General features: G+C 40.6%; 1 protein-coding gene and 1 long non-coding RNA gene across 2 annotated transcripts in view; both read right to left on the bottom strand.

Annotated features, from left to right (window-relative positions):
• LOC134667791 (uncharacterized) overlaps window positions 1-26,241 on the bottom strand; it is a 537,524-nt gene that overhangs the window by 353,454 nt on the left and 157,829 nt on the right. The gene's annotated exons all lie outside the window — the stretch shown is intronic.
• On the bottom strand, window positions 1,970-24,069 carry LOC134666435 (chromatin-remodeling ATPase INO80). The gene is made up of 29 exons (XM_063523599.1): window positions 23,871-24,069; window positions 23,429-23,677; window positions 22,946-23,151; window positions 21,759-21,950; window positions 21,567-21,655; window positions 21,030-21,225; window positions 20,481-20,618; window positions 19,829-20,025; window positions 18,210-18,414; window positions 17,592-17,771; window positions 16,816-17,071; window positions 14,806-14,952; window positions 14,187-14,327; window positions 13,755-13,876; window positions 12,645-12,925; window positions 10,859-11,115; window positions 10,343-10,446; window positions 8,843-8,998; window positions 8,244-8,403; window positions 7,365-7,492; window positions 6,885-6,974; window positions 6,596-6,673; window positions 5,738-5,896; window positions 5,415-5,517; window positions 5,131-5,201; window positions 4,871-4,982; window positions 3,973-4,125; window positions 2,891-3,087; window positions 1,970-2,348 (listed from the first exon to the last, which is right to left on the bottom strand). The coding sequence occupies exons 2-28, from the start codon at window positions 23,664-23,666 to the stop codon at window positions 2,903-2,905; spliced, it is 4,344 nt and encodes a 1,447-aa protein (XP_063379669.1). The 5' UTR covers window positions 23,667-23,677; window positions 23,871-24,069; the 3' UTR covers window positions 1,970-2,348; window positions 2,891-2,902.

Genomic DNA, 26,241 nt, shown 5'->3' with positions numbered 1-26,241 from the left:
CAGCGCCATCTAAAGTTAAATTCATAAACTAACCAAAAATATATGCGTTTGGGGGTCATTATGACAAGAAAAATCTTTATAGCGCGATTCAGAATTTTAGTTAGTCGGGTGAGCGTCATCTAATGTTCAATTCATAAACTAACCAAAATGTATGCGTTTGGGCTTAAAGTAATGGTTTGGGGCATAGGGGGTCATTATCCCAGAAAAAGAGCTACGTGGTAATCACAATCCATATGTGATCCTGATCTACTACGACTATAATACTGTTTTTATCTTGTCTCTGTATGAGTATGATAAAAATCCTGACCAGATTATTAAGTAAGGTGTATTCGGGTAATACCGAATGTCGGATAATTCAAGGATAATTCCGAAATTCAGATGAAAATCACCCTTAATTCCATCATGATAAAAGTCTCTTTTCGGAATTATCAGACAGTTTTCAACATTACCCGAGTAAACCTTACTCATCTTTTATTGCATTATTTTCGAGTACGATTATTTTTGCTCTAAACAACACAACCGAGGTTTGAACCCACGATTTTTTTAACACCACACATAGGTATGACAGGTTAAAGTGGGTCTATTCCTTTTTAGTGTTCCGTACAAAACTTTGTTCACGGAACACTTATGGGATCACTTCGGTCTTGCAAATCAGTTAAATGCGTTTTTCTCAGAGACCGTTTGACGTAGATACCTAAAATTTGGAACAGTTATAGCAATTACCACCACTCATATTGTAAATAAGTCAAAACTGCTTATTTCTTATTAAAGGGGGAAATTTAGGGGGTTGAGAGGGGTAGGCTGAAATATTTTTCATTTGTAAGAATCGTGTGGGGTACCATTAGAAAGCTTGCAAAAAATTGAGACGATGGACTGATTTTGACTTCATTTTAGACAGCAATAGTTTCGTCAAAAAATGTATTTAAAGTTGCAAGTTTTCATACAAAAATTTTCACCTCTGTCCTGGCGATTTTCGCGAAAACTATAGCTAACAGGCAGCTGACCAGTCAATACCCAACTTAAAGAAGCATGGAGACGGCGGGAAAATTATCAGCTTAACTTTATCTTTATTAGTTTTTCAACTGCAGCCTGATCTTTGGTTGCTTAGGGCTAGCTAACTGATGCTTACACTGGTCATTTCATATTAGGCATTAGTTTTAACGAGAAAGATCCTTAGTTAAAACTTTGGCATTGAAATTTACGACTTATGTCTTTGACACAAAGTTTAATTCTGCTTGCTTATTTTTGAGATATTTAATTTTATCTGAATAGCCTACTATAAGTATGAGAGAGATCTACAAAATACAACCTTATTATATTGTAAATAAGTTTAAATTTCGAACGGGCTTTCCAACCAATGGACTAGGTATCTCAAAAATCTGAAAAATTCAGATTAAGAATTCCGTTCTTCATTGTCGTTTTGTTTTTTTTTCACAATAGGACACATAGAGTTAGTAAGGCGTATAGAGATAATAAAGTCATTTAATATTTATTAACAGCTATGGCCTCATCTATAGATTTTATTGAGAGTATAAGATTCGTCGAAACAATATACACAATATTCCTTTTCATTAAGTACCATTACTTAAATATGTAGTAAAAACTACAAGGGTTGCGAAACTATAAGGGTTCCTATAGGGTAGTTGAATAAGGTATCCTAAAAACAGGCAAACAACCTCTGTAAAATGTAACGATGCGAGCGGTACGGCTACCATCAGTTTGGCGTTGACGTAGGTAAACGCTATCATGGGCGTGAACGTAATTTACTTTCTATGCATCTTGCTCGTACTGACACTACTGACACATTAGTGCGAAAGAGATATATAAGAAGTAAATTACGTTCACGATATGTCAATGCCAAACTGATGGTAGCCGTACGGAACACTAAATGCCTCGAGCTATCTCGGGCTTGGCCAAATTATTTAAATAGCTATTGAACTACAATCTCAAGAAAGTAATAAAACAAATGTTTAGTTTCACAACTTTCACATTTATTGCAAAACATCCATTTCCTCCTATAATACAACGGCGTCACGCCAAACGCGACTATTTAAATTAATATTAAAACCACAACAAGTTAATTACACATAAATATGCTGATTGTCCATATTTCATTAAATAACGTTTAAATCAATCATGTTCTTTTTAAATAAAAAATTGATATTCTGTGTAAAATTAAAGTAAAACATGCTTTTAAAATAACAATAACGGAGAACAAATAAAAGCGTTTGTACAAAGCTGATTTAAATTTAACATGAGCAGTATTTATTTTAGGGTTTAGTTCATTCATTTAATTAAATTGCACTAGGTGGGGCTCAGCGTCGAACACAATTGGGGGTGTATGGCATCTGTAACAATAAAAGTGGCTATTTACCTGGCATATTTGATGTTCCGGCGTCACGGCATTTAAGGTTAAAAGTACTCTAACTAATAAATACAAAAACACGTTTCATGTTCCATGGCATCAAATTCTTTTTCTTTATTCAACTGATAAATTGTCATACCAAAATAATACATAGTTTGATTTATTAAAGATTTTAAATTTTAATTTATATGCCTTAATTGGATCCTTTATTAGATCACTACGCGTTCAATAAAATAATATAAGGTATATGTAATCATTGATCAGTCTTCGCTCCTGTAGAATTAGAGGCGACTAAGGGCTACTTGCACCATCCCATTAAACCAGTGGTGGAGTTACTATGGTTACCAGTACACTTTGACACTGGGTTAACGGGTTAGTAGGATGGTGCAAGTGACCCTAAGCGACCTTTTCTACTTCACTTTACGTACTTCTCTACAATCTTCTGCGGAAGTGCAAACCTGCAAACTAAAGCCAAAATAGGTGACTCAAAGTTCCAGAATAATGTTATCTCTCGCTTGTGCGCACCTCTCGTCCCTGCTAGGAGTGGTAGGGCGGCGGCGGCGGCGCGAGCGGCACTAGCAGCGGCTCGGGCGCGCGGCGGGGGCGGCGCGCCGGGCCGCGCGGGGGGCCGCCGCGCAGCCGCGGCCGCCCCGGCCCGCGCCGCGCGCGCACCGCCGGCACGCACGGCTCCAGCGGCGCTTCCGACTCCAACATTGCGGCACCTGCGTTTCATTTCTACATTATTACAAGGGCCGAAAGCTTACCAGTTTGACGTGAAATATCTTCTTCTTTCTATTCAATAAAAGCCTTAAGGCCTGGTCAAACAGCCGGCGCGACGCAGCGCCGCGCCCGCGCCGCGTGATGCCGACGCGATGCCTGTTCAAACAGGGCGCGCGCGGATCGCGCCGGCCTCACGCTCTCAACACGCCCTCATCGCGCGCGCGAACGCGGCGCGGCCGCGCGGGAACTCGGCGCACCGCTCGCTGCCTAACGTCCGATCCGACTGATGTGACCTTGCGCGGCGCAGCGCTGCGCACGCGCCGTGTGGACGCAAGGGGCCGCGCGGCGCGGGGCGCGACAGAAGCGGGGCGTGATACCGGCGGGACGCAGTCTGTTTGACGTCGGTAACCTGTTAGCATGTGCCGCGGTCGCGCGGCGCGGACGCGGCGCTGCGTCGCGCCGGCTGTTTGGCCAGGCCTTTAGGGTGGTATTCCACCTGTCCAATTTCTTTTCCCAATGTATATGCGTATCACTCTCTCAAGCAAAATATGAGACGCGATACACATTGGACAAAGAAATTGGATATAATCAAAGGAATGTGGAGTACCACCCAAAAGTAAAAAAAAAATGTAAATTTTATCGTACACAGAGCTTCACTGGAATAAAACAAGATTAAAAAACAAACGGAATGCGTCCACGACTAGGACGACGTAATACGCAACGACAGAAAAACTTTAAAACATACTTTGTCAATTTTATTAATAGAAAAAGGGGGCAAATTTGAAACTGTAGGTATGCTCGATAAATCGATTTGATCGCAAATTTTGAATTTCGCACCTTCTTCGACTTCAATTTTGTTTGCCAAACTATAGATAACATTTTTTTACCGGCAACAGCGTCCGCAGAAGTGCCCGCGGTGTCGGCAGGGAGGGGTCGCTCGCGACGCGACGCGTGTCGCGCGCCGCGCGGTCGGCCCCGCCTCGCACCGCGCGTCGAGCGCGTCGCCGACCACGATGACGCTCGGCCCACGGGGGAGAAAGCTGTAGATGGAAATTACTCTATCAAACGCATTACACATAAACCTAAACAGTAAAAACTCCAATACAAAAACATGAACAAAGATCCCGTATGCAAAGGTATTGCACCTGTTCAATTTCTTACATTGGACAAATATATTGGAGAGATGAAATACCAACTTATATTCATATTTCTGTAAGGGTGGTAAAGAAAAAAAGAAATTTTTATTTCAGGCAACTAATGGCCCATATATAAATACCTTAAAACTAGCATACATATTATTAAAATAACCCTTAAACCACCCTAAGCCAGTAAGTTTAAGTAACCCTTAGCCAGTTAATTCCAGTTACATTGGCAAATTTTAGCATGTTTGACGGACGCATGAAACTCCATTCCCACTGGTTTGCCTGCCCCTACAGACTCCAATTCTAAATTTAAAACCTCAAAATCGGTTTTTGGCTGGCAAATTTAGATCCCTGATATTAGAGTTTAAGAAACAACGAACGGAATACCCTACCCATTCTACGGCTCTTAAAGCGGGGCCACACTGGCGATTTGCGAGCGAGTTCGCCGCGAGCGCGCAATGAGTTCGCCGCGAGCGCGCAATGATCTCGCCGCGAGCGCGCAACGATATCGCCGCAAGCACACAACTTCTTCGCTCCCATTCCTGCATAACAGTACGCAGCGAAATCGTTGCGCGCTCGCGGCGAACTCGCTCGCAAATCGCCAGGGTGCCGCTCTTAAAGTTTAGTTGGTTGATATACTCACGCGTGTGCGGTGGGGTGAGATGCGCGTCGCGTGGCTCATCGTCCACGAGGAGCGGACTGCCGGGCTCCGAGCACGAGTCACGGCCACGCTTCACTTCGACGGCAGCGGGTTGCTGCAACATACATTGTGTTACTGTAACTGTTACTGTAATAACTACAACTGAAACACATAATGAAACGTTTTTATTTTTAATTGTAAATTTTAAAGTAACTCGAGACTAATTTGACACCGAACAATCAAATAAATAACTCGTTACTTACAGGGGGCAGCGCCGCTGACTTTCTTTTTCTTTCCCTTTCCTCTTGTTTCTTTTCTTCTGATTTTTGGCGGTCTGGAAATAAAAATATTGTAATGTACTTAATTGTAAGAACATGATGTATATGCATATAGAACAGTTTCGTTACTTATACACTGGCAGACATATTTTTCGTGGGAAGTAAGTATATCTCAAAAACATTTTTTTACATGCAATCCCTAAGGGGGTGAAATGTGTTTGAAAGTTTTAGGGGGAATTAGTCGCGAGCGGATTTGACGGCAAACTTACATTTTAGTTCTATTTCTTCGTCGTCCAATAATAACGAGACGACCTCCTTTGGCTTCAGCGTGTCGGGCTTAAAGTTGCCGCCGCTTATCACCATCCTTTGGATCTGTACAGAGTTAATGCTTCATATATAAAATATTTCACCATATGTGTTTACACCAATAATTGCACAATTCGGAATTGGCGTTTTCGTTTAAAAGTTGTCGAATTTTCTTTTGATGCCAGAGATATTTTCTCGTCGGCACATCAGTAAGAGTACTACTGATCTTGGTCCTCAGGCGGTTTTCAAATATTTCAATCCAAATCATATGTGGGTGGTAACCTACCTCACTCTTTTCCCTGGCCCTCTGCATAATCCTCTCTTCGATGGTGCCCTTACAGATAAGCCGGTAGACGGTGACCTGCTTGGTCTGCCCGAGTCGGTGGGCGCGGTCCATGGCCTGCTGGTCCACGGTGGGGTTCCAGTCGGAATCATAGAATATCACCTGTCATACAAAGAAACCACGATATTTTTTATTACTCGCCTATTGTTCAAGCATTGTCAAAAGTAGACGGTCATAATATTAACACCAACTTAACCTTTCAAAAATCAGTTGCTCTCTGGGCAGTCTCTAAATTTAAATTAAATTTAAAACCTCATGATCTTATTTGAATTAACAACTGTGTAACCAAAAGATTTTGAAAAAGTAAAGTCCGTTTAAAGCTGAACAACTAAAATCATGTCGAATGGGATCGCAATTTTCTCGTTTCCGCCCCATACTATAAAATCGCGAGACTTATAACGACCGGCATATGAACCGTGATTACCTTTTCTATTGTTTTCGAGCGTCGAAATATCGGGAGCTCGAAAACAATACAAAAGGTAATCACGGTATATCCCGGTCGATACAAGTCTAGTGAAACTAACCGTGAATCGTTCAAAACTGTTATAATAAAATCGCGTTACAAATGAGGCGATATAGTTAGGTACATGGTATAATAATATACCCCGCCTGGTACTCTCTTCCCGTCTTTTCGTGGTCACGTGAGTGACACAACCCTACGTCATCATGCGACAGCGCTATATGATAATGTGCGATAGCGCTATATAAAGTGGCAATGTTATTGTGACGCAGGCTTGTGTCACTCTGGGAAGAGAAGACCATGTTTTATTAGGCTAGGGTTAGCTATCATAATTTACTTACAGTATCTGCAGCGGTGAGGTTGATACCCAGGCCGCCGGCTCTCGTGGACAGAAGGAACACAAATATATCGGTTCGTGCCTGTAAATTACATTTGCTTTAAGTTTATATAATCGTCAGACGAGTTACTTCGAGAATTTGTATAGCGATCAACCATAACGTAAACTAAAATGCGTTGACGCGCGAGGAAACTAATAGCAACACTCTCCATTGACACGTCACATTGTAAAATACACAGAGTTTTAGTTTCGATGTTTAGTCCTTATAACGGTTTTTTATGTTGATTTCATACCTGGAAGTCAGCCACCATGTCGCGCCGCGCCGATATCTTGCTGGAACCGTCTAACCGCATGTATTTGTGTTTTCTGTGCCACATGTATTCCTGCCAAATACCAATTCCAAATGTATTTTTAAAATATAATTGCGTATAAGTATTAATATAACAAAAGATCGTGCTATATGACGGATGGGTGTGCGTAAAATGTACACGCACGTGCGTTGTATTGTATGAACTCTTATAAGAGACATCACACAGCCGTGGCGCTTATGACGATTTATACCTTAGGGTGGTTCCACCTGTTCAATTTTTTTGTCCAATGTCATTGCGTCTCACTCTCTGATTGAGCAAAATTGTGAGACGCAATACACATTGGATAAAGATATTGGACTGATTGAACACCACCCATACGCACGTATACGTCTACGCATACGCTTTCGGTATGCAGCGACAGAATATAACAATAAATAAAAATAAATTGAACACTATACACACCTCTAAGAGATCAATCATTTTGGTCATCTGGCTGTATATGAGAACACGATGTCCTCTTTCCTTGAGCCGCTTTAACAGTGAGTCCAGAACTGTGAGCTTACCCGCGTCGCTCACTAACTGATTCTTATCTAAAACAAAGCATAACAAATTCTCAAGTAGGTATAGTCTGTCCGATTTTCTAAGATCAAGTATGCCATAGTAAATGTGCGGCAAACTTGATCTTAGAAATCGGACAGGCTATACATAACTGTAATAGGTACAATACAATTTTGCAACTTATCACTAGTAGATTTGTAACTGCTAAGTGCGGCAAGACAGCACTAAAACATTCCGGGCACACAAAATCTCTGGTTACGTGAAATAAGTAAATGAGCATGAGAAAGTTGTACTACTAATGCTCTAGTTTCCTATCCTAGGAAAATCGATCTTAAGCCTCGATGATTTAGTCAATTCATAATATCCTTATAGTGAGGGCGGCCATGGGCTTGAAGGAGCATTATAATATACAGGGTGTAATCGTTAAGTGTAGCCAGGTGATACTTCCGTAAATATAACAGATATCAGAAAACTTCAAATTGATATCGAAAGTGCGTTACCCAATATTATACCCAGATAATGAATTTCAAGCAGTTGTACATATCTTTTACGACACCGACGCGTCACCGAGGGGTGAGTCGTCGTACTAAATGTATGGTAGGGTTTGAAGTTAATTTTTGGGATATATCTGCTTTTATTTTAAAATAGTTATTAATGTAATTTTACTCATTGGGTAACGCACTTTCGATATCAATTTGAAGTTTTCTGATATCTGTTATATTTACGGAATTATCGGCTGGCTACACTTAACGATTACACTCCATAGAAGAAGGGCGTATGTACCTGGCACTTGCAGCGGCGCCCAGCCTTGCGGCGGGCGCGCGGCGGCCACGAGCCGCGCGAGCGCGTGCGAGCCGGCGCCGCTCTCCGCGTGCGCGTGCCGCGTCAGGTGGTACGCGAACTGCCGCGACGACGCGAACGGCTGCAGCGGGCACACGCATACCTGCACAAGCGAATACATTTACTTCTGCAGGTCTATTAGATCACGTCCCCCAAATGAGTTGAATATATATTAAATAGACCGTACATTTTCTGATATGTGTAGTATTCCCAAAATTCAATAGGAGCAGGGCACACTGCAATATTACGCGCATAGCGTTGTCACGCTCAAACATCGGAGCGACGTGCGAATCGGACGCAATGTGCCATACCCCATAATCCGACGCTGTTGGGCTATAAAGTGGCGTCCCTCCTCCCACTACACTTTGACAACAGGAGTCACCAACCTACGAAAACATCCCGGGTTAATTTCTTTGGAGACATACATCTATTACCCACAACTATCCATAAGGTCTTCTCAAATCTAAAGTCAACAAAAATAGAGCTTTACATCACGATTTTAAGATAAGGAAATATCAGATACAATTTCTGTTGAACTTTACCTTAGGTTGGGCAGTACATAAGAAAGCTGGTAAACCCGTTGGCACATCTTGATACACTTTAGGCGGCTTCTCCACGTGGGCGAATTCCGCGACTTCTGCGCTTGGCACCGACATCACACCTCCCTCTTCCGTCTTTATCTCACGCAACATATCCGACTGAGAAAAAAAAACAATTGGTAAAGTCAGATCGTATCAAACTGGAATTTAGGATGTTAAGTTTAAAATGACATGAGCTAACTTTGAGTCAAACTCAACATTACGGCACTTGTCCCACCAAGAGCGAGTAAGCGATTAACTATCGGCGATTTTATCGCCCAAGAAACGAACAAAAAATTAGGATTCTAATGTCAGTAAAAGAGACATATATTAATAGTTCATCGCTGGCTGTTCACACTGCCGGCGCGCGAGAACACTCGCTCTGCTAGTTTGTCGCCGCGATAAGATAAAACTAGCTCAGCGGTACTCGCTCGGCGATGCTCGCTTCGTAGTAGAACTCAAGCTGCGAGACCAATCAGCGGTGATTTTTCAGCGTGTATTTCAGTGCAGATATTTGCTATGAATGTAAGCAAAGCGTTTGAGCTGTTACTGTTGTCTAGTTCAGACGACGATGATGGTGATTTTTATAGTATAGTCGCAGCAGCAATTCTGAATAGACGGAAGAAAAAAAGGAATAATTTGAACAGAAAAAAACGAAGAATTTGGATGCAAAATGTTAATTACTTTAGAAGGGAATACAGTGAATTCAGACTATTCAACGAGCTGCCAATAATACAAAAAGAAATTCCCTCTCCCACAAGGACCAAAACCCAGGACCATTAGCTTCCTGAACTGGATTACTGCCAATACCCGCTAGGCTAAACGGGTTGTCAATTCTAATTACAATGGTATCCTACCAGAGCGCTAGTAGTATAAACGAACTTTTGAAAGGGAGATTTTTTGTATGGAGTTATCGTTCTTCTCCTAGTGAGTATTATATTCTTTGGTTCGGCTACGCTGCACCGCCCGAGCGAGTGACGCGAGTAATAGCCCATCGCACACGAACACTCGCCTATAGCCGAGCGACAAAACTATTGGAGCTAGCACTCGCTTCTCGCCGCTCGCCCACTCGTTTCTAGTTTATCGTTCTACTCGCTTATCGCTCATCGCCGCCGGTGGGACAAGTGCCTACATTTTGAATTACACTTTAGAGCCACCCCACACTATCGTCTCCCGAGCGTCGACGTCGATAATCAGCGCTATGAAAAATAGCGTCGCTACGCAGTTGCGCCAACTTTGCGTCGAGCAGCAGCCATAGAGTTGACTAGACGCCGACGCTCGGGAGACGCTAGTGTGGGTTAGTTGTTGGACAGATTGACAAAATATATAGCTAAGGGTGGTATTCCCCCTGTCCAATGTCATTGCGTCTCACTCTCTCATTGTAGTAAAATGTGAGACACAATACATATTGGACAGATGGAATACCACTCTTAGTTACTTATAAATGTAAGTTAAATAAATTACCTGATCATCATGACTTTTGAGATTTCTAGTCCTCATGTTTCTGTGTTCTATAGTCTCCGACATGTAGTGAATACTGTGTTCTGTGTGTGTGTAGAATGGCCCACCTAAAACATAAACATTAAAATGGAATAACGCAAACTATACATACTCATGTCCATCATGCAAATACATTTTTATCAGGCAATTTTTCAATTTATTAACGTCAAGTTTACTGTATAGCCTTCAAGTTCAAGTTAATCCAGCTGCACTGTTGTTTTCTTGTTTTTTTTTTGTCAGAAATTCGAAGATTACACATTTTAAGACTATGCCAAACATATACGGTCCGAAGTGATTGACAACTATGACTTGAAACAACCAAAGAAAACAACTTCAAGCAAAATGTTTTAGTTTATGAAAAAAAAATAACCGGATTATATCGCGTATATTGATTCATCTCGACGTTTCAAATCCTTTACAGCGTTCGTGGTCAACGGGTGACTGAGGAAAATCTACACGACATGCATTGTTTTGGTTTACCTTGAGTCCACAGCGGGTCAGTAAACAGTAGGTCCCTCCACGTCAAACTATCTGTTTTCCTCTGCCTCAACACATCGCCATCCGGACACAGCAGCAATCTATCCTTACTACTGACAACGTCGTAGTAATCTGGCTCTGACTCTACAGTCTCTTCGGCCACCTCGTCTTTTACTTCTGAATTTGAGTGCTGTTGCCACCAGAAGTGCCGATGCCGAAGCCTTTCGTATTTTTCTAGACATTGTTTTATATGCTCCATGCTAAAAAAAGAATAAGTTTTTATATTTGAACTCGAACGATTTCCAATCATTATGTTTACCTATTACAGTGGAAACTGGATAAGTGGAACCTGGGTTAGTGGAAAACCTCTTTAAGTGGACCCAAGTTCTCGGTTCCAGTCCCTTGGCAACGAATTACCTCTATAAGTGGAATTTTGGGACCTCTATAAGCGGAATCCATTTTTTCGAAAATTTATTATTTTTACCTCTGTAACTGGAAGCAGCCGTCTCCAAAACCTCTATGAGTGGAATAGCTCGGCGTTATAAAATTTGTATTTTTAATAAACCGTCAACCGGCTTATAAAATAAATAAGATTAAAAAAAAAACCGTCACAAGGAGGGTAGTTTGTTTTGTTAACAATATGGTTCGTGTTTTAACTACGTATTTATATTTAACCATACTGGTTTCTCTTGCATAAATAAATATTAGGAGTGATTTTGTTTAATTGATCTTGTTTTTGAAATATTGAAAATTGTATACGAGTAACTACTGTGGATTATTTACAGTATTGCTTTTATTAAAGTCAGGATTACATACCTATTTTTTGTTAATACATACATATCTACATACATATTTAATAAAAGATGATTATTTGTCTTGATCTTTTATTTGAACATACTATACGTGACCTCTATAAGCGACATTACTAGCATCCACAACCTCTGTTAGCGAGAGCCTCTGTAAGTGAGAAAACGTTTTATTTGAGCCTGGTTAAGTGGAAAACTGGATAAATGGAAAACCTGGATAAGGGGAACTAAACAGCCGGTCCCTTGCGATTCCACTTATCGAGTTTCCACTGTACCATACCTCGCGATCGAGTTAGCAAAACCGTAGCAAATGACAGTTGAATGTAAAGGTTAGCGTTCATATGTCATGAATCATCATCATGACTCATGATAACAAAGCCACTATTTTTTTAAATGTTGAAGTTAAATTTGTGTTTCAAGAAAGTAAATTATTAAATTACTTCTTTAAATTTTTGTTTCTTTGATCACAATTTGTTTACTCTTAATTTGAAATACAAAATAAATTCTACCTACTTAGAACGTAATGATGTGTGTATAGCACAAGGATGTAAATACCTTATTTAGCGTAATCACACGCAAACAGCCGGCCTAGCCAAGGTTACAATCGCTATCGCTTCGACAACGAAAAGCATTATGTCTCTCTATCACTCTTCCGTATTAGTGTGACAGTGACAGTTGCGTTTCGATCGCTACGGAGCGTAAGCGATTGGCATCTTGGCTACGCGGCCTGATCTTAAATAATTAATTTAAAACATAGTTTTTGTATGTGACTTAGTAAATACGTATATATGCGTCAACCTTAATGTGCAACTGCTACGGTTTTGCTACCTCGATTGCGAGGTATGCCTATTACTATAATGTCGCGCTCGAAATGTTAGGTTAAATATTAAAAGTAAGTCAGAGCATAAGTCTCGTTTTAGTGGAAGCTCTCAAAATAGTGTGGCATTTTTTAAAGAAAATAATATGTATATTATAATACTTACGCGTAAAACCATCCACACAGCGTCACTTTATACAACTCCATCGGCGAGAGGTCAATAAACCTCATAAAGTTGAACATTCCATTCTCTTCACTCAGACTTCTGTGTACATACTCAGGCGTCAGTATATTCAGCTTGTTATACAGCAAGTGCCGTTTGGACGGTATGCTGCGTAACAGGATAGCTTCTTCGGCGACTAGTTTCGGTAAGTGGTAGTCGTCGACTTGCATTGCGAAGGGAGAGCGGACGTCGCGACGTTCGAAGAGCTCGGGGTGGTTACATACCTGGCATAAAACGGTCATTAATACGTGTTGCCAAGCAAGGAATTAACGTGTGTGAAGCAAATCTCTTACAAGGCAGAGCTCTATACAACAAAATATACAATAAGCGCAAAAACTGAGTTAAACAACAACTTTGCCCCTTGTAAAACAAATAACTATTATTTGAAAAGAACCTTGTTTACAAATATTAATAGGTAGGTATCCTGTGGCCCCATACTAGGCTAAGCCTGTGACGTGGCAGCCGACTTCGCAGTTCATAGGCTGAAGGTTAAGGAAAAAACTAAAAGTAATCTAATAGGTGATGTATAGGTAGTTAAGGAAATTATGAAATGAAATTGAAAGAAAGAGAATAGGAATGAGAAAGTGAAGTGTGCTTCAAGAGGTGACTATTCAGATAAGTTGCACATTTTTACTACTGTATTTTAAAAATATAGGGATGCAGGAAGTTAGGAAGACGCCTCGCGAATGAGGTTTTTGTGATGGGCGTAGGAATTTTAACTCTTTAACCGCCAGAGTCTGATATATAAGACATTACATATCCAGCTCATTTCGTCACAGTCTGATAAATAAGACAAAGATCTGATTTGGTTTTTACAGCACATTTATAACTCGCGTAACTATGCCAACCTTACTCTGCGTGGTACAATTACTGTCGGTGGCGACACGAGCACGCTCGATCAAAAATTGCTGGCGGTTAAAAGCTTAAAGACTCTATTAAGCAACGTATTCTTCCGAATTTATAGTTTTTGATCCACGTGAGTAGGATCAATAATTGCCTTACACTAAGAACAATTTTACTACTTATAAAGTTATAAAGATGAATGTGGCTCACCTTTCTAAATTGCATGACCAAGTTCATAAGGTTGGATGTGAAGTTCTTGTCGACGTTGTGGCCCGATTCCGACCCGACAGTGAAATGCAGCAACTCTTCGATTTTGATCTTCTTTTTCAGTGCTAAAACATACGGTTTTTGTGAGGCTACTTTATTACTACGGACAAGTGTGAGACGGACTCGCCCACCGAGGGTTCCGTACGTTTTAGTATTTGTCGTTGTAGCGGCAACAGAAATACATCATCTGTGAAAATGTCAAGTGTCTATCTCCGTTGATGAGATACAGCCTGGTGACAGCAAGACAGACAGGCGGACAGTGGAGTCTTAGTCCCGTTTTTACCCTTTAGGTACGGAACCCTAAAAAAACAATCAACAACAAGATACGACTATCTATACAGGGTGTTTGCGACATCGAAGCCATACTGGACTAACCTATGTACAAGAGTTTTTGTCTGATGGTGAGCGGACAGTGCACCATTATCTCGATCTTGTCTGACAGTTCGTTCTCCACGTCCTTCTTGATTCTTCGCAGCATGAAAGGCTTCAGGATCATGTGGAGCCGAGATAAATGCTCTGGAACAACATAAAATCGATATTAACAAAAAGAAACCTCAGTTCAGTCAGTACTTCGTCTGTGCGAAGACCCAAAACAAGGGTAGTGGCACAGACAAAACATCCTCCAGACTGAGCATAGTCGCACTACCCCCTCTGCCACGCATACGGTAATTTTACTCCATGTTCGAGTCGAAAGTGTCTTTGTATGACGTCCGCCGTGTCTTTGAACGGACCAATCACGGCACGGGACTTCGCTCACCTCGTCCCGCGCACCCCCGCATTTTTGGCATCATCGCATGAAATAATTGCTCTAAACTCGGTCTAGAGGATTCCTAGTCTATGGGCAGTGGTAACATTTGAGCGGGTTTGTTAGCCCTTCATGCACGAAGATTGATATTGGGCTATACTGCTATAGCCGCGCGCGTCAGTTAACGTCTTTGGCGGTCAACAGGTAAAATTAACCCAGAAATATTAATTAGTTAAATTATTTACTTACTTTCATCAATGGTGCTCTTATTCTCGGCGTGGCTTTCGATGTCTTTCGAAAACCACTCGTTGAACTCTTCGTGCGAGTCGAACAGTGTCGGCATTATGAAGTGCAAGAGCGCCCATAGCTCCGCCATGCTGTTCTGTATTGGAGTACCTGCCAGTTACAAATACTGATGATTATCAAACAGTATAGGCCTCGTGCATGAACTATAGGGGGCAGCATAGGAGCCGTCAGATTTTTGCCGCGAGCAGGCGTGGCTCACTCCGCAATTTCATCGCTTTGCTACAGGTAGCTAAAAGTACATCCGTTCCACAACAGTTTTGTTCATAAGCCGCGCGAGGCGCTGTCGCCACCTAGCGGCCATATCTGTCCTGATCGTAACAGACGCGTTTTGTTAGAGAGTGAACCTTCGGTACCTAGTACATTTATTGTGGTTCAGTTCAGCTTTTACCACTGCTGGGTCATTCCATAATAAACGCTACCAAGGGTTCAAAAATGAAAATTGGTTTAAGAAGTCAACACTAACCTATTTCCATAGAAAACATACCAAACCTTCATGTCAGAAAAAATACCCGAAAAAAAACCATTTTTACATGTTTTCCATGTACTTGATCGCAACGTTTTAAATGATATGCGTAAAACTAAATTTATACAGCGATATTGGCAAGACTAATTAAAAAGAAAATAACTGTAAACTGTTACAAATTTCTCGCAGTTATTTCAGGTAAAATATCGTAATTTTATAATTTGTCTTTAAAAATATTAAAAAGCATGGATTAATTGGTTTTTAGAAGAGTATTCTAGACTGTGGTCTCAAAGTAACACCCGAAACGAAAAAGAGATAAAAGTATGTGTAACTTTTCCCGTAATTAACTACAGCCAAACATGTATTGCCAAAGAAAGGCTATGATGTGAACCTATTCAAATGTGTAATAATTATTGTTTTAGCGTCTGCTTTAGTCGTATGTTTTAAAGTTTGAAGTTGTGTAACACCCGAAACGTGGTGACCGTCCGCCTGTCCGTCCCCGGCTTTACTCCGTGGTGGTTAGTGCTAGAAAGCTGCAATTTGGCATGGATACAAAAATCAATCATGGCGACAAAGTAGTAACACAAAAATAACAAAAAAAAAATTTTTTTAGGGTACCTCCAGTACAAAATATTTTTTATTTTTTTTCGTCTTTAATCCTGAGGTGTGGGGTGTCGTTGGATAGATCTTTCAAAATGAATAGGTGTCACCATCAACCATTTTTTGATTAAGTGAATATTTTCGGAAATATTTGAATCAAAAGAAAAATAATTATGATATCTTCGAGAAACAGTTTTTGTTGTTAAGATTAATGTATTTAATACTAATTCAGCATCTATTACTTATGATTTTAATCGAATTTATTAAAAAGACAATAATTTCAATAAAATGAGCCATAATTTCGTATAAATCTGTCTTAATTTCGTACTCGTAACACCCGAAACGAACCATGAGTAACACCCGAAACAGATAATTTATTTTATTAAAATTAAACAAAAAGTGATACTAAGTGTTACTTCAGTGTTTCCGTAGACTATACTAACTATTACTACTTGACATAAATAAAACTGGAGGTTACTTGACAAAATTCGCTAAAATATGCATTTTGGTACTGATGGTCAGAAGGTATAGGCCAATTCGCGTAACGCCCGAAACAGCTACTTTTTAGTGATTCTCTCGTTATTGGTCTTATACTTCAATTATGTGTGTACAGGAAAAGAAAATATTATCAAAGTAGTAGATGAATCAATAGTTATAACCTCGTAGTTCCTGTTACAATATCGATTAAAACCTTATTTTATGAGTTCAAGTGTAACACCCGAAACGGTGGAATGACCCTGCTACAACCTCCTGATTTTACTACACGAGCCTCGTTCAATATTGTTATTGCCAAGGTATATTCAGGAAAAGTTCCCAAGCATAGCATATAGATTTCCCAATTTCTCAAATTTAGCTTAATCTTACCGAACAAAAAAAAATCTGATAGTAACCTGACAGCAACAGTCTGTTTCTACAGCTGAACCCAAGCAGTAGTTTCCATCTCATACTAGCAGAGCTCTTTATAGCTTGAGCCTCGTCCAATATCATATACTGCCACGAGACTCTATTCAGGTACTTGAGGTCGCTGACAACGATCTGGTATGACGTCACGACCACATGAAACGCGGCCTGGCGCGTGTGAAGGTCTTTGCGCTCCCAAAATTGCCGGAGTATCTTGCGTTCGTTGGGGCTGCCCCAATATGGTACCTGCAAATTTACTGTCCAATTAATCATTTCTATGTTGGGTCAAGCAGTTTGATCTAAAGAAGAGTTTATCATCATTCGACCATTCAATTTCGATAAGAGTTGGGACTTATAGACCGACTGCTTAAATGACTGCGCCGGACGCCTGCCGCCCGCATCTTCCCCGCCGCCCTTAGTCGTCCTACCCCGCCGCCCCCGTACCGCGCAGGCGAGGACTCATTTAAGCGGTTGGTCTATAATTGTATTTGACAATGTTGATAAGGCAGTTTTCGTGGAAAAGAAAGTTTTATTGTCAATATACGGAAAGACTGACGTCCCAACAAATGGTCTCCGTTGACATTTGTTGGGACATTTCCGTGACCACAGCTGGTGCAACTCAGCTGAAACGTCGGAATTAAAGGTAAAAACAATGAAATTATATCGCGGTAGACGCGTTTGTGTAATTGAATATGTGTACAAAACGCGAGAGTTTAAAGTGTAATATTAACTGGTGCCTGATAAACCGAATAAATTTTCAACTTACAACTTTAAAATCAGGTACGAATCTCTGCAACTCCTGTTGCCAGTTGTGTAATGTGGACGCTGGTGAGACCACTAGGAAAGGGCCCCACACGCCGAGCCGTTCGGCCACGTGGCAGAGGAACGCTATGCACTGTACGGTCTTCCCGAGACCCATCTCGTCGGCCAGGATGCCGCTGATACCCTGAACAATATAGAAAAATAATAATGTTTGATATGAACTTTGTCTAAAGAAAATTGCCCAGGTAACATACTATAGAAAAACTTAGGCAGCTAACGTTAATAGACCAGAAACTGACGGCTAAGGGCCAGTTGCACCAACCATAGTTAACAGGCTGATCAACATCACGCAACTGAGATCTATGAAACTTCCCATACAACCCATATTTAGCGAACGCTTTAACGGTGGCAGATGGTTTGGTGCTAGCGACTCTAAGTCGCTGGTTTTTTTTTAGACAAATTATAAAGCAAAATATACCATTAAAAAGACTGGGAAAACTTATCAAAATGATTTACTTTGAACTTGCAGCATTTGAGGGTTCCACACAAAACTCCGGAATGCTCGCTTGGGTGGTCGATACGTCGCACAAACCGCGGTAGAAGCTTGATATCAAACTCGAACCTGGTCGTAAAGATTGGCCAGCCAATTCATCCCCTTCAGCTGGTAGCCCTTGAGCGTGCCTTGGAAGATGTCGGGCTGCGCGTGGTCGCCGCGGGCCTCGGGCGGCGGCGCGGGCGCGGCGGCGGCGTCGAACTGCCACGTGCGCGCGCGCTCCGTGCGGAACGCTTCCCGCGCGTTGCGTGACGCGCGCGCTTTCATCGCTTCGCTGGAATTAACAGGGTGTATTAATAAATATGTAGATAATAATAGTACATTATTGTCGAGGCTCGGAAGTAGCTACTTGCAGGCTGAGGATTCGTTTTAAACGGACGACCTTGGGAGTCCGTTTAATTGAATCCGAAGCCAGCAAGTAGCCTTCCAGCCGAGTCATATATAGTGCTTTTCTCAAAAATGGTGCAAGAAATATGAATATCATAGATATATTTTACAAAACCAACGTTCTTACGTATATATTTTCACAGAACAAAGTCCTTGCCGCCTTTTTATTTTTTTAGTAAAAAAATAGAAGTGTATTTTTCTGCCGAAAATACGCCAACCTATTTGAGACAACTAAATAGTCGCGGTACTAATCATCTGTTTGGCTGTTTAATGGGCCTGTGCCTTCATTTAATATGGCCATATCAAATTTTAAAAAGTTTGGAACTCGACAAATAATGGAATTTGTATGCAACATTGCAGTCCCAAAAGCGAGACTGCAATGTTTTTAACTTTTTAATTTTTGAGTGACCATAAACTACGCGCTTCGCGACCTATTTTTTAGACGGCAAAGTCGACCTTGCCGTCCATTTTTGAGAAAAAGCTATAGTTGAGTTAGCTCAGGTGAACTTCTTTCGCACCACGAACAAAATCACCTGTCTCACTTGGTATTCGCTCTAAATATACTCGCTTAATATTTTTCCTTGAACTTGATTACTTGAGTATTAAGAGTGACGGCTAGTAACTAGAGCTACACCAAAAGCAAGGGACTGCCGTAGTATACTATGCACCATCTCCGTCGCAACCAAGAGCGATCAGTTGACTGAAGTGCGCATTCAGGCGTCTACAAAAAAGTCACTTCATCTCATCATCTCACAGGCTTGTCGGCGCGCCTAATAGAGGCTGGCCATTATTTCGCCCAGCGTATTAGTATCGCCATACAGCGGGGAAATACGGCCAGCCTTCTGGGCACCTTGCCCGTTGACGGCGATCTGGACCAATTTTTTTCTGTAGGTTTTTAAGTTTTTTGATTTGTTTAGTTCTTTCTTTGTTTTTATCAATAAAGTACCCACATTTTCTCATTTACCTGTCATTTAAATGTAACTATCAATAGCCGCCAGCCTAGGGTCTCTGTCGTCAAGCTGCCTCAGTATCCTGTCGGCCCCGTCGCCGTCGTCCGTGGGAGCGTTCAACTTCTTTTGCATGAAATGGGTATAGGTACCAGCGGTAAGAGAGACATCTTAATTTCATCATTTAACTGTCATAACTATCAATAGCCGCCAGCCTAGGGTCTCCGTCCTCGTCAAGCTGCCTCAGTATCCTGTCGTCTCCGTCGCCGTCGTCCGTGGGAGCGTTCAACTTCTTTTGCATGAAGTGGGTATAGGTACCAGCGGTAAGACAGACATCTTAATTTCATCATTTACCTGTCATAACTATCAATAGCCGCCAGCCTAGGGTCTCTGTCCTCGTCAAGCTGCCGCAGTATCCTGTCGGCTCCGTCGCCGTCGTCCGTGGGAGCGTTCAACTTCTTCTGCATGAAGTGGGCATACAACTCCGTCTGCGTTATGAGGAAGTTCAGCTTGCGACGTTGCCGCTTGGCTTCCATTAGTTCCACGTCCATCTGTCATAGTAATAGGGGTTTTAAAGCTAAAATAACGATACATGTGATAATTTTGAATTAGATGTACAAAACTACTTTAATAAAGTTTATTTGGGCTACATAGCATAATTTGAATGTAATGAATGTAAAGGCGAATACGAGTGGGAAAAACGAGGGAGGCCTTTGCCCATCAGTGGCACACCAAAGTAGGCTACTAAAAAAAGGCAAAAAAAAGATGAATAAAACTATAATAGTGATCAAGTTTAATAGCCTGACAAGATTCTGTTTGGCCCTCGCCATGTTGCGGATTTTCAGTGGTACTAATTGATTTTTCTAGCAAGGAGTAGGGTACCTTCGGATACGCACATTATTGCTATATGTTAGCTGTTTTTGCAGCGGCACTATCTCAGGGCCAATTAGATCTTGTCAAGCATTATCTCAAAAATCTTTTTAAAAAATCCAAAAAGCTGTATCACCTTTCTCTGTTCCTCCGCCTCCCTCTCCATTCGTCGTCTCGTTTCTCTTTCAGCGCGGTCATATCTCCTCCAATACGCCTGCATTTCTCGGCTGAGCCGCTTGCACCGCCACACTGTCTCTTTCATGTTCTTCTGGGACTGCACATATAAAAACAACCTACAGATACCTTGTATGATTAAATAGAAACATAACGAAAAGTTTTTCATATTGCCATAGTTTTTTCAAGGGACATAGATGCAAGACCTACGTTTGACTCTTGGAAATTACACCCTATCTAAAATTAGGCTTAGGGCCACTTGCTCCATCCCACTACCCCGGAGTTAATCAGTTAAACCTGGAGTTACCATGGTTACTAGTACAACTTGACACTGGGATAACGGTTTAACTGGTTAACCACGGGTTAGTTGGATGGTGCAAGTGGTGCTTAGTGCTGTCAAACTAAACAATTGCCGTCTTAAAGTTGATCGAACTGTATTACAGTTACTGTAAAGAGATTTTCGAGCGAGGCTTGTGTGGTGCATTAGTTGTCCCATCACTTTTTCACCAACCTGCATAGCAACATGCCTCCAATGTTTACAGCACAGAGTAGCCAGCCTCTTCCGCTGCAGCATGACCTCCCTGTGCGTGGCCGTTCTAGCCCTTTGCACTTTTCCCAGTTCTTTCTTGACGAGCAGCTGCCAGTGGCGGCGGCGGCGCGCGGTCAGCGCTTCTGGCGTTTTGAGGGTGGACAGCTTTTTGCGACCTCTGGAAAATTTGTGTTGGGTAATACTCGACTACCAGAACCCTATTTGAATTAACTCACATCACAATGCTTTTTCTTAATTATCACACCAATTTGGATGTAACATGCTTCTCAAGTATAGAGTTTTAGTACCTAACCTGTCCAATTTCTTTATCCAATGTGTCTTGCGTCCCACATTCGCTTAGTGAGAGAATGAGATGCACAGACATTGGACCAAGATATTGGACAGATGGAATACCACCCTAAGATGATATGTAATTAAATTTACAAAATAAGGGAGAACTTGTACCTTATTAATATTTAAAATTAATAAAATAGAAATCAAAGTAAATAAATGACCAACCTCACTCCTGGTTTATCTACAATGGTAAATTCGTCATCTTTCTCCTCCTTAATATTTCTTAGTTGATCTTCCCAATCCACATCATCAGGCTGCAAAATAAGCGACATTACACATTTTCCACAAAAATAAACTGTAAAGACATGGCCTTATCATTCCTCAGCGTCTTCGAAGTAGTAGCAAATTGTTACATACCATATCACCAGCTTCACCCCGACCCTCCCTGCCCCGGCCGCGCCTACTCTTCTGTTTTGTGCCACGGCCGCGCTCGCCGGGCCGCCCGCGGCGTCCGCGTGCGGCCGGCGGCGGCGGCCGACTGATGCGCCGCTCTGGGTACCGGTCCACCGTTGATAGGAGCCCCGCGCCATAATACATGTAGCGAGAGTTCTGGATACATTAAGAAATGTTTAAAGCATAAAAAGGCTATTTTTATTTTAGTTGTATGGCATCAGCGACTGTATGGCATTAATACAATTCATGGTCGCTTTACAAATTTACAAATATATTTTCAGTCACTAATTACATAATGTGGGGACAGATAGTCTTTAACGCATACTAGACATAATTTGAAGCTATATTAGTGCTCTGTACATTATCGTTAATGCCTGTTATAATAATGAAGCTGAAGTTTCACATGTAAGTGGGCTATCATTTTTAACTTCACACGTTGTTGCTACCAAGATAGTTCATGAATAGCAAGACAGAAGCAAGGTGTAAAATAAAGAAAAGTAAATAAAAACCCCCACCTATGAAAAGTCCCCCAGGTCTGTCCCCCACAGAAGGGTGCTCAAAAGGCTGGCTATGTACCCTCAATGAATGGCAATGCCTATTCTTTGGCCTAGGAATGAGTCAGCCCTAGGGTCACCCAAGCCAGACCTAGGGTCACCTGTAGTCTCAAGCAGGTTTTTCTTTAAATTCTAGAAAAGGATATGGGCGTCTTTGCTCCATGGCCCTAGTGTCTCAACTGCAAACGCCATAAATGTGGTTGTTTGATTTAGGTAGTTTATATTTATTCATATTATGTTTTAGTTTTTGACTTGTTTTTAGTTCTTAAATAAAGAAAATAAGGGTGTAATTGGGTTATTTATTTATTTAACTTTTGATTCATGCAACAAGGCCCAAATTACAAATGCCTTAAAGAATAAAATAATATATAAAATTAAAACGAAAAAAACTGGCTTGTGTAATGCCGAAAGTAGGCTTTTATAATGGAAGTATGGGTGATGTTTTGAAATTATCTGATGTTCTGAAGTATTCAGAATTACCAAATAACAGCTTACTACACTAAGTTAATTACAGTTATACAATTTCAATTATAACTAAGACCTAAGAATGTCATCTGTTGACTGAAATCATATTGTAAAAAAACAAGCCATATTTACCCCTTGATCCTTATAATAATCCTTAGCATATTTGTTATGATACAGTCTCTCTTTAAGCAATCTTTTTATCCTCTGTTCTTTGCCTGCAGGCGTGTCCTCACCACTACTGGTGTCGGACTCAGAGGACAGCAAGACATTCCGGAGCCATTCTCTCTCTTCACCCACAGATGTGAGGTTGTATAGGCGAAGGCGGTCACTATGGCGTTCTGTAAATAAGGATACTGTAAATATTATCACCTCCCTCTTAATTAAATATACTGTTAATGTGTTTGAAAATTTCGCTATGTCTAAATTCTGAGAAAAGTATACAATATGCATAATTGAATCTCTGTCAAACTTCGGTTTTATAGGAAGTGTCCTTTCTGTATGGAAGTACTATTATTTATTCTGTGCTTCTGCTGCTGACTGCCGATGTGTGCATTGAAAACAAAGGTTATTATTTAGTCTTAGGATCATCGAAGCATGATATTAATAAATACTAACCTTGTTTAGTAGTGACAACACCATGTACTACCCTATCTCCTTTGGACATCTCATTGCCCATGGATTTGCCATCGGAATCATCGTCACTGTCACTTCCGCCTTCGGAGTTGAGGATCTGTTCCACCTGGTTCACAAAAGGGCGGATTTCCAGGGCAGCTTCCAGCCTCTGGACGTGTACAGGCCTCGCGACTTCATGCCGCTTCAGAGACGGCTTACCCACAACGCAATTTTCAGTCATACCTGCCAAACCTGAAAAAACAATTCAGTGAAACAGTGATTTATAGAGAATCTGAAGGTCACACGCTCGCTAAACCGCTGCGAAAGGAAACAATAAAGCAACGACTTAACGATAAACGCGGACACTCGACGACTCCCACACATGAATCGCGATTATTTTGAATTTCAAGTAGACCCCGGCCACTTTGCAAAAAGTTGAACTTACACCTATTTTGGATACCTCCAAGATGACTTCACGTTGATTACTTAACACAAAATTCCATAGCATTCACAAAATGGCGAACGAGAATATTCGACAAATCGCTGTCAATGTCGCCGCCCGAGCGGCGCACATAACTACTCATTTCGTATTTGAGCTTGAAAAAACACAAGCCCGCCATAGTTGACGAGATTGACAACAAAACGTCTTGACATTATTCCAGCCAATAGAAACAGTTTAGAGTTGAAAACAGCCAATAAAAATTCAGAATCAGCCTCAGATATCGTTTTGTAAAGGAGAACATATTTGCCCCTGACATAAGGGAGTTAATACACATGCGGATCTTCAATCTTCATAATATTATAATATCATGGGGATCTTATAGTCATAACGCACTACCGCACCGCACCAAAGTGCTGTTTTTTGTTTGATTTGTTTCTTTTATATTAGGTTATTGCATTATCATGAAGTTTTTTGCTTTAATATGAACACTCCTATGAGACAAGTGAAGAGACCAAAGGAAAAGACGGAGCGCGTTTTCTATCAAATACTGTCCGACAAAAAAGAGTAGAAATTAAAAAAAATAACAATACTAATCCAGTAACTTTGTCGAATTTAGTAACCTGGCTCTTTTGCGTCAAATCCGGTAGTTCTGATTTTTTGCAGGCATGTTTATGATGTTGGCCCAATGAATAATCCAAGTTTGTGACCTCGAGCGCCGAACGCAACTTTGTCAAAAATCGAATAAACCGCAATTTTTTTTAGATTTGGGCGATTATAACACTAAAGTACAAAAAAAAATATTTGTAGCAAAATAGGCACTCATACATTTTTTATGGCAAATAAATATTTTGTAGAACGTGGCGGTGATGAATTCCATATAAATTACCTACATAACCCTTATATTATAGCTAAGAAGTAATGTAAAATTATAAAATTTTGAAAGGCTTTATCTCGGAAAATATTAGATGTACAGAGACAATTCTAGTGTCTTATTGTAGCAAATTTAGTCTACTTTAAAAACGCCCTAGGAAGTTACTATCAAAAACTAGTACTTTAGGGTTATAATCGCCCAAATCTAAAAAAAAATACGGTTTATTCGATTTTTGACAAAGTTGCGTTCGGCGCTCGAGGTCACAAACTTGGATTATTCATTGGGCCAACATTATAAACATGCCTGCAAAAAATCAGAACTACCGGATTTGACGCAAACGCAAAATGTATAATTTTACTGTATTATACTGTAGTGTACCGTTTAATATATTGATTTGAAAGAGACGACACTAAAGTATTGCTAGTTTTTATTAATATCTACTTTTTTTGTCAGACTATAACAGCAAATGACGACAAGGATAATATATTATAATCACTACGTAATGACGACTCGAAAATGCGAAAGCAAATATTTCGCCGCATAGAAACGAGAGGCGCTTCCGCGCTAGCTAGCACGCATATTCATGTAAAGGTCCTTTCACCTGTCCAATGTCATTGCATATTATTCTCTCATTAAACAAAATGTGAGACGCAATACCAAAGCGCAATACACATTGGACTTGATTGGATCAATATATTGGACAGATTAATGAACTTTTGGACAGATAAAATATATTAGGGGTCTATTATATGCCCATGCACGGACATGAATTTTCATAGAGATCCATACCAAAGAATATAATACTGACTAGGAGAAGAACGATAACTCCATACAAAAAAATGTCCCCAAACGTTTATACGTTTATACTAGTAGCGCCTTCGTTGTGTACCAAACACTAAAGTTGACAACCGGTTTAGCCTGGCGGGTATTGGTATTATAGGTACCTATATATATAGTAATTCTGTTGATAAACATATTTGTTATCTTCATATCACGAAATATATGAAAGATGCAAATAAACCCTTGTTTGTGGTATTATCAATTGATTTAAATAAAAGGCATGTTTAAATTTATAAAAAAAATTTTTTACTTATAGAAATATACACTGAAAACTGGCAACTGGCAACTTAATAAAAAATAGACATTAATAAAGCGCATTCACAAAGTTTTCAGTATTATACAAATAACATTAGGCATGCCTACCTATTACACTTTACACACAGATACGCTACACTTTACACACGGCATTTTACACAGATTTCCAACTTGTATTCATACATTTCTTCACGGTTAATTAATACGCTTTCCAGATGCGTTATGACTCGGTTCCTTCTGAACCCACTAAAGCTGTATAAATTTCACTCTGGCTGCTTCAACAGCCGTTGCTCCGCATTTAGCACATTTTCTATGTGCATTGCTGTAATCTATGTAGGTACAGACTTACAGTCTTAAGTGGTTGTACCGCTACGTTGTATTCATTATTTAAAGATTTAATAAATAAAA

Source organism: Cydia fagiglandana, chromosome 1, assembly GCF_963556715.1.
Source record: "Cydia fagiglandana chromosome 1, ilCydFagi1.1, whole genome shotgun sequence".
NCBI lineage: Eukaryota > Metazoa > Arthropoda > Insecta > Lepidoptera > Tortricidae > Cydia > Cydia fagiglandana.
Note: the sequence above shows the minus strand (reverse complement) of the source record. Positions and strands in the feature narration are given on the sequence as shown.

Bases quoted from the DNA above. Each gene is read 5' to 3' on its own strand.
- LOC134666435 (XM_063523599.1), bottom strand. From the start codon at position 23,666: ATGACTGAAAATTGCGTTGTGGGTAAGCCGTCTCTGAAGCGGCATGAA. The intron at 8,404-8,842 runs GTAAAGTTCAAC...TCGCTTGTGCAG, and splicing joins TATGTACTGCCCAACCTAAG to GTATGCGTGTGCCCGCTGCA. The intron at 5,202-5,414 runs GTAAGTTTGCCG...TTTTATTTCCAG, and splicing joins CGAAGAAATAGAACTAAAAT to ACCGCCAAAAATCAGAAGAA.